General features: G+C 30.2%; 5 protein-coding genes across 5 annotated transcripts; 3 read left to right on the top strand and 2 right to left on the bottom strand.

The window, feature by feature from the left end:
* Positions 1 to 857: 857 nt before the first annotated feature.
* Positions 858 to 1,184, top strand: GO595_009516 (NGG1p interacting factor NIF3; the record flags this gene model as incomplete). Its single annotated transcript, XM_067923210.1, has 1 exon — positions 858 to 1,184. The coding sequence occupies one exon, from the start codon at positions 858 to 860 to the stop codon at positions 1,182 to 1,184; it is 327 nt and encodes a 108-aa protein (XP_067770518.1).
* A 25-nt stretch (positions 1,185 to 1,209) lies between these two features.
* Positions 1,210 to 3,405, bottom strand: GO595_009515 (Cullin-domain-containing protein; the record flags this gene model as incomplete). The annotated part of the gene is made up of 1 exon (XM_067923209.1): positions 1,210 to 3,405. One exon carries the CDS (start codon positions 3,403 to 3,405, stop codon positions 1,210 to 1,212), a length of 2,196 nt encoding a protein of 731 aa, XP_067770517.1.
* A 543-nt stretch (positions 3,406 to 3,948) lies between these two features.
* Positions 3,949 to 4,347, top strand: GO595_009514 (Mitochondrial import inner membrane translocase subunit Tim17 family protein; the record flags this gene model as incomplete). Its single annotated transcript, XM_067923208.1, has 1 exon — positions 3,949 to 4,347. One exon carries the CDS (start codon positions 3,949 to 3,951, stop codon positions 4,345 to 4,347), a length of 399 nt encoding a protein of 132 aa, XP_067770516.1.
* Positions 4,348 to 4,502: 155 nt separating this feature from the next.
* On the bottom strand, positions 4,503 to 5,336 carry GO595_009513 (Glycine rich protein; the record flags this gene model as incomplete). Its single annotated transcript, XM_067923207.1, has 1 exon — positions 4,503 to 5,336. The coding sequence occupies one exon, from the start codon at positions 5,334 to 5,336 to the stop codon at positions 4,503 to 4,505; it is 834 nt and encodes a 277-aa protein (XP_067770515.1).
* Positions 5,337 to 6,361: 1,025 nt separating this feature from the next.
* GO595_009512 (F/Y-rich N-terminus family protein) lies at positions 6,362 to 9,979 on the top strand (the record flags this gene model as incomplete). The annotated part of the gene is made up of 1 exon (XM_067923206.1): positions 6,362 to 9,979. One exon carries the CDS (start codon positions 6,362 to 6,364, stop codon positions 9,977 to 9,979), a length of 3,618 nt encoding a protein of 1,205 aa, XP_067770514.1.
* Positions 9,980 to 13,621: the final 3,642 nt, after the last annotated feature.

Genomic DNA, 13,621 nt, shown 5'->3' with positions numbered 1-13,621 from the left:
GAAAAACTTTAAGATAAATCCGAACGGAGAAATAACAATCCAAAACAAAAAGATTAAATTTAATGTTCCGATCAAAATTATCGGAGAAAACTTAGCTGAGTTTAACGAAGCCAATTTGCGGATTTTTGAGGCTTCTTTCTTAATATTTGACTCGGCGAATTTGATAAGCGAAATCGGGACATGTATTCCTTTCATGATTAACATCGAGAAAAAGACAATCGCAAACACATCATTTGTATTCGACCCACCGAAAGCAGACATCTGGTCGAAAGCAATGAAGCTTCTTTTGTTTGATTTCAAAATGATACAAATGGTTCTAACTGGAAGATCAAATGCTTAAGAAATCAAAATTATAATAAATATATAGAATTTTTGTTTTATTACGTTTTTTAAATCTAGAAATACATAATTAGATATCTTAAAACAATTGCAGAGTATAATTTTTAGATTAAAATCATTTCCGATAATTTTTGATTTTAACGGTCGTTTCCTAGCGCTTGTCAAGTCTTTTTCTTCACCTTTTTATATTTTGGTATATTTTTTTAAATTATTTTCATTAAATTAAATAATAAATAAACCAAAAAATTGGAATGTATAAGAAAAATTTGAGATTTTAATAGTTAAAATTTGATTTTCAACTTCTAATTTAAAATATATTATTTTTTAACAACATTTAATGTCAATCTAAAATATTTATGAAATTTATCAAGTAGTTGTGAACTGAATTTAAAAAATAAAAAAGATAAATATATTTTATAGATATTTCATTTTTTCGGTTCAACAACAATTGAAATCAATGACCTCATCATTCAATTTATTGAAATTTCCAATGGTCAGACCAGTCGCCATTTTTTTTAATGCAAGAAGAAAAAGTCTACCGTTTTGATGTATCAGTTCCACCAACACATATTGTCCGCGTCAAGGAAGCATTAGCAAATGCTGGTGCAGGTCAACTTGGAAAATATGACTCATGCATGTGGACTACAAACGGTCTTAGCCAATACCGTTCTAATCCAAATGGAGAACCATACACTGGTGTTCTTCAACATACTGAAGAAGCAAAGATTGAATGTATTGTTCGCGAATCAGTCCTCAAAGATGTTATTGCAGCAATGAAAAGCGCACATCCATACGAATGCCCACCATTCCAATACTGGGAAGTCAATATTAAAGTCCCACAATAAATATAATAAGTAAAAAATCGATTTTTTAAAATAAACCAGCGTCCAAATATTCAAGTATAACCTTTCCATCTTTCTCGGTCTTACGTTTGAAGTATTCATCTTCTTCTAGAATGTTGAGAATATTTCGTATAGTAGTAAGTTCTGGTCTAAAGAATTTGCTTAAATCTGTTATAATTAATCTTTCAAGTTCACTTTGTTCAATTTTTCTTTCCTTCTTAAGGAATCGAACAATAGCCGCCTTAATTGATAATTCCTTATCAATTTCAACTTTTTGTTGAACTTTAGCCATATTCTTTTTATGTTCATCAATAATTGATTGTATTGTAATATGTGATGAACCATAAACGAACAATGGGTTTATTTGAAATTTATCATAGTCGTTAATCTTTTTATCATCTTGTTTTATCGCAATTCGTTTTAAGATAGGACAAGACGCCGAACATAACCGTTTCAAGTAAAGTCCGACCAAAACTTTGTTATTCAAAATGTCTTTCAAATCCTTAAACGTTTTCGGGCCCCCCGAGACCGCATCAATGATTGATGCACAAAATATATCTGATGTTACAGTATAAATTCTTTGAAGTTTTGATCTCGGATTCTTTGGTATTACGAGTTGCCCATCCACAGTCGATACGTTGGCTAAGAGATGTAACTCAGAATTTGTTTTTTCAGAAGAATAAAATTCTTTAAATGCATTATTAATGATACTAAGTTTTGATGACATATCATTAGTTTCAGTTGTATCTAAAGGGAAACCTCTTCTTTCAAAAATGATTGGCGAGAACTTAATCTTCGAAAGTTGGATACATTTATCTTGGAATCTTTCATTTAATGAACTTGAATTTTGTATTACTTTAATGTAATCCCTAAAACCTTTACAAAAGTCTGGCGATTTCTCTCTTCGAATAGCTTGAATTATAGGCGGCTCAATATCTGCAACTTTTTCTTTCATTTTAATGAATCGCATTACCAAATTACTATTATAAATTTCTTGGAAAAGTCTTTTGTCGATTAATCTTGAATAGAACAATGCCACGACTTTAGGGAATTTTTCTTTTTCATCAGCTGATAAATTCTTAAATTCATTTCTAATATGTGTATCTATATAAATACAAAAGTTTTCGACAATATTAAATCTCTTATCATTCCAAGCTTTCTTAATTTCTTCTTCCACAACAAAATGCGCGTCATTATTATTATTAAATATAATTTCATATGAATTGGAAAGAGAATTTGTTAATTCGATTAACTCCGATACATTTCGAGTGATTTCACTACTTTTCATATCATTTGTAAAATTCGAAGTTAACTTTAACATTTCATTACATATGAATTTGGCACATGACTTATATACATTCTCAAGACTGACATCAAATCGTTCATAAGTTTCAACGAGCCATTTCATTGGCGTTATATTATTTGATACTAATGAAGTACTAATTGGAGGTTCATCGCCTAAAAGGAAATCGTCTTCATTTAACACTAATAATCTTTGAAGACATATTCCAAGGATTTGATATATTTCTTTATCCTTTTTATCGAAAATTACTTTTAATATGTTTTCTTCTTTCTTAAATTGTTCTTCAATAGTTTGCAAATACGTTTGGAATGTGTTTCCATTAAATTTGTTCTTGTAGAAAGCGAAGTAATGTTTGTCGGTATCTTGTTGAAGTACTTCGAAGAATTCGTCGAAAAGTTTTATTTCGTTTTTGAAGCTATAATACGCGTCGATCAGATTTGATATCTTTTGTAAATCAATTTCAAGTCCTGAACGTGCTGATGCGATATCCTTTCGAATGCTTTGCGTTGTGTAACTTAAAAGTGTTCGATCTGTTAAAATGATTTGACAGAAATTCGATCGAATTATATTTAATGACCGATCATTAGTTTCTTGTTTGTCATATAACATATATACTTTAGGGATCACAAGACAGTAATTCCGAAAGTCATTGTAGAGATTAGAAAAAAGATTAACTAACGGATTTCCTGAGATTTGTGATAATTGTGTCTTCCATTGTGTAAAATGTGTAACTAAAAGTTTCGAAAGACCTTCCGAAAGAACTTTGGATTGAGATGAGGAAACTAATGCACTAACTGACGTATGAAGAGTCGATAAAAGTAAATCTGACTGTTTGCACGCAAGAATGTCGCTGATGCCGTTGGAAACCGTTGCCCAATGTTTCTCTGTGCTGTCTGACTGTTGTATTGGTTTACGTGGCATTGAGTTTGGTTTGTTGGAAGAACGATTCTATCGTTTGGAGGTTGCCATTTTAACGGTTTCTTTATAAGTAAAACAGAAAATGGAAAGAAAAGATTTTGTTCCGATGAGTTTTAGTGCTGATAAAAGTCTGAAGGTGTTGTCGAACATTTCGGTGGTGGCGCTCGTGATTTCGTTTGCTTTCCTCGGAGCACTTGTTCTGTTTCGGATATTTAATGTAAATATTAAATTGACAATTTGTAATTTGGCGAATCGATATCGACTTATGCGTGAAGAAGAAATAGAAAATATGTGACAACGGCTATTGAATTATATATTGTTATTAAATGAAATTTATACGAAATAAGAAAAATGAATTTTAATTGTTTGTTATGTTATTTTATTCACAAAAGCTTTAAAAAGAGAATAAGTAATAAGTAAATTTTTTTTTTTTTGCTTTTGAAAAGAATTAAATTAAATGCCATTACGCTCCATGCTAATTTGAATGATAAAATTACGGTTGATAAAAACAGCCGAATAAATCTTTGGTCGAATTAGATAAAATTTATGGAAAAACTTGCAACATCCGCTGGAAAATCATTTATTTATGGTTACGGAACTGGTTTTGCTGCTGGCTCAGTGGCATCTCTTGCATTAAATATTGATGAACTTCCTTTAGTTAGATTAAATCAAACACTTAATAATGGTGTTAAATATGGTGAAATATTAGGATACAAAGCTGCAATGACAACAACATTATTCATGACAACAAAAAGTCTTGTCAATAAGAAAATAAATAATCCTATTATCACAAATGCTATTGGCGGTGCAGCTTCTGGTGCATTTCTAGGATCTCACTGGGGTTACAAAGGCGCAATTGGTGGAGGAATCGCAGGTTCTTTGGTGGGTGCTCTCTATGGTTATGGCATCAAAGCAAACGAAAAATCTCAGGAGACATTTAACTAAGACGAACGAACTTCTAATGCAATTAATGCTAATAGTATTAGTATCTATAAATATAGGTAAAAAGACAATTGAATTTTCCAACCATTCTTTTGAGTAACTTGTTAGAAATAAGTAATTAAGCTCTTAAAGAATATTTAATTAAGAAGTGTTTTAAATTAAGTTTCGGTTGATAACGATGAATCAAGTTTCGTAATTATAATATAACCATTTCCATAATGGTCAAATTCTTTTGTTTCTTTGCTAACACCAAATTTTGATTCAAGGTCACTACTAACGTATCCTGATCCACCGCCTCCTGCACCACCATTATAACCGCCAGCACCACCATAATAACCACCTCCGCCTCCACCGGCTGAGTAGCTACCATTTGGCACTCCATTGCCGCCGCAATTGTTACTTCCATTTGCACCATTATGACTATTATTATAACCTGGTGCTGATTGTGTCCCACCATTAGCGTAATTATTAGTTCCACTTGCTCCATTTGTGCCACCGCCATTGCCACCAATTACATCAGTTCCACTATTAGTACCAGCAGAGCCGCCACCGCCTCCGGCTACAATAATTCTTTGAGCTAAGCCAAGACTGTCTTTTCTAATATCAGTTGCACCACCTCCAGAACCAACGGCATATCCATAACTTCCTGTATTACCTCTACCGCCGCCATTATATCCTCCAGGACATTGTACATTTTGGACACCTGAAATAGATTTGCCTTTACCTCCAATAAGTAAATAAAGAACTGTCTCTTTCTCAATTGAAAGGACACCACATGAATATCCACCTTTTCCACCTTTTTTGAAGAAACCTTTTCCTCCACTTGCACCTACACATTCAAGCTTGTAACTTCCTGGAATAAGTATAACACTAAATATAAATTTACAATCAGTACTATCATCGCTTGGATAAAGGAATTGATATGATTTTGGATTAATGATTTGTAAATATTTTTGTATATATTGTTCTTGTATTGATGTGTTTGAATTCATTTTGATGAAAGGTCTATATCTATTCATTTTTTGCAATAGGGAATAAGATAATTTTGGTGTTTGAATACCTTCATTACATAAACAGTCAAGAACATTACTAATAGAATTATAAATATTTGGCTTTTTCTCCATCAAATAATTTTTAAATTTTTTACGAGATTCAAGATTGCAATACTCAAGTTTAACATATTTTAAAGGCGGATCATAATTTTGTTTCATATTACAAAGATTAATAAGAAAATCTAGTAATTGTTCTTCTTCATTCAAAGATAACTTTGGACTTTCTAAAATTTTTTCAATTCGTTCTGCTTTCGAAGCGCAACAAAAATTAAGAAATGACGTTTTTGTTGCAAGAGAGAAAAAGTTTTCACTAAGAAAAGTAAGAAGTGTGTCTTCTTTATCAGTGAGATTAAAAAGATCCATAAAATCAATTAAATTAAATACATTTTCTTCGCTTAAATTATTGCTGATTTCAAATGAAGCATACTTTTCGAATGGTGTAATGAAGTAAGGGCATCCAAATTCTTTACCAAATAATGCTAGGTCATAGAGAGCATCAGAAGAATCTACTTCAATTTCTAAATTCTGACCATCTTTATCAGTAAGAATATCAATAATTTTTTGAATAATTTTGGAATCACGAAAATTAATTTTTAAGGATATTTTACGTTTATCCGGATTACTTTTCAATAGGGACCAGATTTTGCTTGAATAACAAATTGCAATTTCAAGAGGCAATGAAAATAGATTATTATTAAGTATAACCTGAAAATACTGAGGATTACTTTTGCATGTATACAGGTATTCCTTTAAATTTGATATATTCACATTATCAATTTTAACAGGATCAAAATGTTGTTCCATAAAATAAAAATGAAATGAATGTTAAAAATGCCAAAAATGTTTTAAATATCAAACGGTTAAAAACAGACCATAATTGGGGTGCCTTATTTATGTCACTTTTCCTTATTGATATATTTATCTAAAAAGTGCTAATTAAATACCGTTTAAATTCCACTTTGCAAATGTCTGAAAATCAATACAGTGGATGCCCATACGAAAAAATTCTCCAAGAACGCAAAGGCGCAGATGGCCAAACCGAATATTTTATGAAAATAGATGAAAAAGGTTCTTCAGAATCAAAATGGATATCAAAAGACGAATTAGAAAAGTACCCAGAAAGCAAAGCTCTTTTAAGTCAATACGCACATAGTAAGCCTGATGGTCCAAGCGGACAATACCATGATTCAAAATATAAAAAAATTGATAGAATTCTTAAGAAAGAAGATGATAAGTATTTTGTAATATGGTATGGGCTTCCTGTTGAAGATGGCACATGGGAAACAAATGTTGGAGGTGAACCACTAAAACTATTCAACAAAAGAATATCATTCCAAATGCCATTCAAACAGGGTGATATTGATGTACCTCCTCCTAATGAAATTATTTCACTAGATTCATATGAGAATCTTTCTTTACGTGAAATCACATTTCTCAATGAAATATTAACATGTCATCAAACATGTAATAACATAATTATTAGGGATTACTTAGACTTTCCTTGCCTTCCAACATGTATTTCCTTCCTTAAAATTCTTCAAACCCAAGTACAAGAGATTGGTCCATATCTAATAATTTCTGATCATTTAACACAACTTAACAAAATGCTTAAAAATGTATCAGAGCTCTTGCCCATCATATACACTGGCAGTGCAGATTCACGAGATCGTCTTAAATCCTTATTTTTTACGAATGATAATGTGACTTTTGATGCGAATCTTGTAATTACAACCCCATCAATTCTATCGGCTGACAAAACCGTTTTATCAACGGTTTTCTATCGTTCTGCTATCATTTTAAGTCAAAATATAACTCAAGTATTTAAAGACTTACATGATTTTCATATTCGTGAAAAGATATTTATTGCACCAACAGATCCTTCACCTGTTAGTTCAGAACTTCATGATTTAATTTCATTATTTCAAGATGGAGAAAACAATGAACTTTCTAAATCTTGTATATCATCAGCAAAAACAGCTCTCACTCAAATACAGCCATCATTTCAGAAGATGCAAAAGCATGGAATTTCATCATTTGTTGTCCCACCAATACAATATATAAATTGTCCATTATCAGATATTCAAAAAAAAGTTTGTAACTGGGTATTATCAAAACATTCCAAATCATTACAAATGGCTGCACAAAATGTTTTACGTTTATGTTCACATCCATTTACAATTTCCGGAGTTGAATTTTTACTTAAATCACCAGATTTTATTCTATCGTCGACAAAATTTACTGTTCTTCAGAAAATCATTGAATCTTGTCAAAATAATTTTCAGAGGCTTTTGATCATCACCCAATTCAATTCTAATTTAGATTTAATTATTGATTTATTAGATACTATGGAAATCGAATATATAAATCTATCATCTGAATTCGAGGAAGAAGAAGATAATACAGATAAAAACATTATATTATATAATCCAAGATATACTAAATCAACTATACCTATTGATACACTTAATTGCGTTGTGATTTTCGATGGCGAAACTTCAATTTGGAGATCATTAATCTTAAAACATCGGAACTCACGCGCTCCAATATTTAAAGTTACATCAATATATCAACTTGAATGTCAAGATTGTTGTGAACAAGAATTATTAAACTTATGTACAAGTTCGACATTTAATGAAAGACAAGCGGATGAGTTAATGAAAGTTGCTTATGTAAATGCACATTCGAACTTTAATGAAAATGAAGATCCTGATGAATTACTTAATAACGCAAAAACTGAACAAACAATTTCATCTTTAGTTAACATTATACAAAACATTGATTCAAATACATTTTGGAATAATATGAATGAAAACGATGACTTCCAAATGTTTGAACCACAACAACCAAAAATTAATGAAAAATTTGAATGGAATGTACACCAAAGAAATCAATTATTCAGAGGTTTATTCCGAATTGGGTATTCACGATGGGATATAATACAACAGATAAACGGTCTCTTTTTGCCGAAGAGCGTTATTCAAAAAGTGTCGCAAATACTTTTACGGTTTTTGGCGGTTTGTAACGGTAACCATGGATTTCAAAAAGCTAAAGAACTTAGTGGTGTTACTGAATCATTAGAAGCTGATTATGAATTTATGACAAAAACAGTTTTCGGGAAAGAGAATTTCCAGGGAATATTGAAAAAACATTGTTCAAACCTCCTCAAAAGAGTCGAGTCACTTTTTTCATTGAACTCGGCACTTGAGGCGAACGTTAACTCGAGTGACTTTCAAGGCTATCGTTTAGGGGGGGCCGCGTTCACTGATTGGTGGAGTGAAGAGTATGACAAAGCGTTAACATATATTACATGGAAGTTTGGACTGAATTGCTATGATAGAACACCAGGCTTTTTGGAAGATAAACTTGCAGACATGTTTAACCATTTACAAGAAGGAGTTGATGAGAAAATGTTAATTGATAGAGCAATACATCTTTGTGATGCATCAAAGAAATCACAAATGACTGACGAAAAGGTCATAGAAACTGTTTCCCAAAGATCTCATAAATTATCTCAACAAAATCAAAAAATTATTATTACAAATATCCTTAATTTTGGAATTGATGAGGACGAAAAAGGAGAGAAAGACTACGAATCATTTGCTAAACGCTGTAAAATTGCTAAATGTTCACCAGAAGATATCAAATCATATGTTGAAGATCTCCTTGAAAGATGTAATAACCCGGATATTGGTAACGACATTCCTTATAACAGTGCTATTCGTATTACACAAAGAGTTGCTGCAATGACACAACTCAGAAAAATATTCCGAAAATATCCTGAACAAGAACAACTTATTACTTTCTTCACAGAAGCTCCAAATTGGCGTAACATGAGGAAGAAATGGACACCCGAGTGTGAGATTACATATTTTAGATCTCTATTACATTCTGGATTTGGTTCATTAAATGAAATCATTCAAAACGAAGATATCAGTTCAACATTTGAAGGAGCATCACCACCATCATTTTTAACTGATCCATATAGTATCATAAAACGGATCAACAAACTTTATGACTATATGGAGCACCCCTATTCAAAGAAAACGTCCTCCTTTGGGGCGCCCCGCAAATCTAAACGTCTCGACGCGCCCGTTAAGCCCATTTCATTACAAAGTCTTAAAGGACTTGGCGATAACATTAAATATCCTATAGCCATTACACAAACTTCATCCATAATTGACATAGGACATATAGTATATGATCGAAAAGGATTTTCTAGTGCAAGATATATTTATCCAGCTGGATACAAATCATTGAGATTACATACTTCTATGAAAGATGTAACTCAAAGGGTTCCATGGATAAGTGAAATTGTTGATACTGGTGGACCAAATCCATTGTTTAGAGTTTATATGGAAGAAGATCCATCAGTTTCATATGAAGGAGATACGCCATCTTCGCCATGGGTACAAATCCTTAAGGCAATATCCGCCAAAAAGAAGGAGAAAAAGGCGAACGCCGTCTCTGGTCCTGAGGCATATCTTCTTGCGTCGCCGATCACGTCATATTTGATACAAAAACTGCCAAATGCAAAGTTATGTCCCGGTTATAAGTGGAAACCGATAGAAGGAGAAGAGGAATAAATATTATTTTCATTCGTCTTTTGTGTTACAAAGTAAATCATTTTTATTAAAATAATATTTGTATAATTGTAATTTTTTATAGAAAGTTACGAAACAACAAAATTTCGCTCTTAAGAAAACAAAGACCTAAAAATGATTTAATATATTTTCATAAAGATAATGAAAGTTATAATTTTGATGAAATTTCAATTGCTGCTTAATATGGTTCTTTGAATATCACATGGCTTTGTTCACATATGTGAATTGCTTCTGAGCTATTCCAATTTTATTTATAACATTTTTTGTTAATACAATGAAAACATATAATGAAACATATAAAATTCTCAATTTGCTTCAGATGATTTTTCGAATGATTACAAGTTCTTAAGAACATGCTATGATTAATGAAGTTAGAGATCTTAAAGATAATGTATTCAGTTGAAACAATAAACAGAGCATTTGCATCATGTAAAAAATTAGAATATAACCAATTTCCAGAAACATCAGAATGGAATTGGAGATATTGCATTATGTGAATGTATTTCATGAATTAATATTACAATTCGTTGTAATGACATTGGTGGTAATGCATTTTCAAAATGTATAGGTTGATACAATAACTTAACCAATACAATTGGTGATCATGCATTTAATGTATATATATTTTTATTTTATTAAAGCATATTTCAATTTATTTGTTTTATTTTCTGCACTTGTGTATGCGTGGGGAGTAATATACCAGAAATTTTTAACTACACTTTTTCACCAAATTATTATCGATCTCATGGCTGACACTTTTTTATTATTTATGGTAACTACCGCTAAATAACCGTTGTTAGGTTCTTAAAAAAGAATATCATTCAAAAAAGTAAACTCATTTGAAAGCACACCGATAAAAACGGAGGTTTCCTCTATGAAAAGCACTTATAAGTGCAAAATAGTCAAAAAGTCGGATAGAATTTCACGATTTGACCTGAAAATTTGTTCAAATTGCTCAAATGCTTCCTTGTCATTTATTTTTTTTAACACACATCTATTTCCTGACCATACCAAATGAATTAGAAATGCCAATGCTCACTAAAGATTTATTATGTCAAAATACAAAATTTGACAATCGATCAATTTCACACAAAACAATAAGTTTGTTTTATTACAATCGTTCTTTTTGTCATGCCGCAAGACATAGTAATATCTTTCGGTTATTCTATAATGATTTATTTTTGAAACAAATTAATCTTTATTTTATGACTCTTAGCAATTCATTATTCCAAGTTAACGTCTTTATTCATTAATAAATTAATAAGACATTTTAACAATTTATCATCTCAATTGACTCATATTTTAAATATGTACAAAAAATTATTTTTCGTATTTGATAGATTTGTTCAAGATTCTTTTTGTTTTCGTATATTACTAAACCTTATTTTTTATATGATTTATAATTTTTTGAAGATATCTTTTCAAAATATTCAAAATAAAGAAAAATTTAACAATAAAATTCTTTTTTTATTCTTTGTTATCTTTTTTACAGAATCGTTTGAAATATATAATTCAACAACTGGAACACTTATTATATCTAATTCAACTGAATATGAACAAATAAATGATTTTAATGGTGCAAAACATGTTATAATCGAAGGTGGTGCTGAAGAAATAGATAATGATACTTTCCATTTTTTCTTTTCACTAATTTCACTTGAGATTGGAGATTCAGTAGTTTCGATTTCATCATCAGCATTCTATCCGTGTGCCAGCCTTCAATATTTTAAAATATCAGAAGGAAATAAACATTTTGCAAATGATAATAATGGAATTTTATATAATAAAAATTTTACAAAACTTCTTTCTTATCCACAAGGAAACGCCAATGAATCATTTGAAATTCCAATTTTTGTTGAAAAAGTTGGAGATTATGCATTTTGTTACACATTATTAACTAATATAACAATTCCAAACTCGGTAATATCAATTGGAAATTATGCATTTTTCCAATGTTATCACCTCAAAACAGTTTTAATTGGCGAAAATAATTGGGAGCAATGCATTTGTATGGTGTGATTCATTAGCGGAAATTGAAATTCCAAACTTAGTTACAACAATTGGAGAAAGCTCATTTTGTTGGTGTGCTTCATTAGAGAAAATTGAAATTCCAAACTTAGTTACTTCAATCAGTAATTCTTTGTTTTATGGATGTACTAAATTGGAATTAGTTTTATTTGGTGAAAATGTGTCAACAATTGAGGATGAGGCATTTTGTTCGAGCGGAATAACAAATATTACAATTCCTAAGTCAGTTACTTCAATTTCATTAAAAGCTTTCCATGAGTGTTCTAAACTTCAATTTATTAATGTATCAAATGAAAATAATTTCTATTCAAATGATATTAATGGAATATTATATAACAAAAATCGAACTGCAATTATTTGTTGTCCAATTGGAATAAAGAATAAAACATTCGATATGCCAAAATCAGTTACATTAATTAGTGATTATGCATTTTGTCAATCCAAATTAGAATTAGTTAACATCAGTGAAAATGTAATAACAATTGGACAACAAGCATTTTATGAGTCATTATTACAAAATTTAATAATTCCAAACTTAGTTACTTCAATTGAATACGGGACCTTTTATTCTTGTGAATACTTAATGGAAGTAACTATTGGTCAAAATGTAAAAACAATTGGTAACTATAGTTTTTCATTCTGTAGGATATTGTCAAATATTACAATTCCAAATTCTGTCATACATATTGAAAATTATTCCTTTAGTTGTTGTGGATTGGAAACACTTATCATTGGTGAAAATTTAAATACAATTGGAGAAGGTGCATTTACTCAATGTAGTCGTCTGCACTGTATATATTTTTTAGGATTTGAAGAACCAGCTGTGATTGCATTGAATGCATTTGATAGGATAGCAACAAGTTATGTCATGACATCTGATTTATATCAAAATGAAAAGTTTGGTACATTTTTCATATCAAAAGTAACACCTACTGAGGAATGCAATCAATTTAATTGGCCGACATATACATTTACGCAATCAAATACATATACACAGTCCGAAACTTTTTCAAATACATTTTCTCAATCAAGTACATTTACGAAATCAAATACATTTACTATGTCAAATACATTTACTATGTCAAATTCATTTTCTAGTTCAAATACATTTACAGCTTCATTACAGTTTGGAGCAACGTATATAAATACATTGATTTATACGCAAATAATTACTGAAACAATTAATTCTAAATCCATATTTACTAATACTATATCTATTTCTATGTTTGGTTCAATATATTCCTATTTTAAAACTGAATTTATATATTACGAATATATAATTATTAAATATTCATCATATATTATATTTTATACAGGTTTTTATACAGTTTTTAATCAAAATGATAACACGACAAATAGTAATCAAAATGAAACCATTTTAATTATATGTATTTGTATTGCGATAATTATATTTATTTCTATATTTATTATTTTACTTATTCGCATTCGTAACAAAAAACAGAGTACTAATGAATTTACAAATGAGATAGATATTAATAATAATGATCTTTCAATGAAGAATGTTATAGATTTCTCCAATATTGAAGATGATCCATTTGCAAAAGATTTTCAAGAGAGTAAATACAATTTTAATAT

This window comes from Histomonas meleagridis (genome assembly GCF_020186115.1).
Source record: "Histomonas meleagridis strain 2922-C6/04-10x chromosome Unknown contig_9, whole genome shotgun sequence".
Lineage (NCBI taxonomy): Eukaryota > Parabasalia > Tritrichomonadida > Dientamoebidae > Histomonas > Histomonas meleagridis.
Note: the sequence above shows the minus strand (reverse complement) of the source record. Positions and strands in the feature narration are given on the sequence as shown.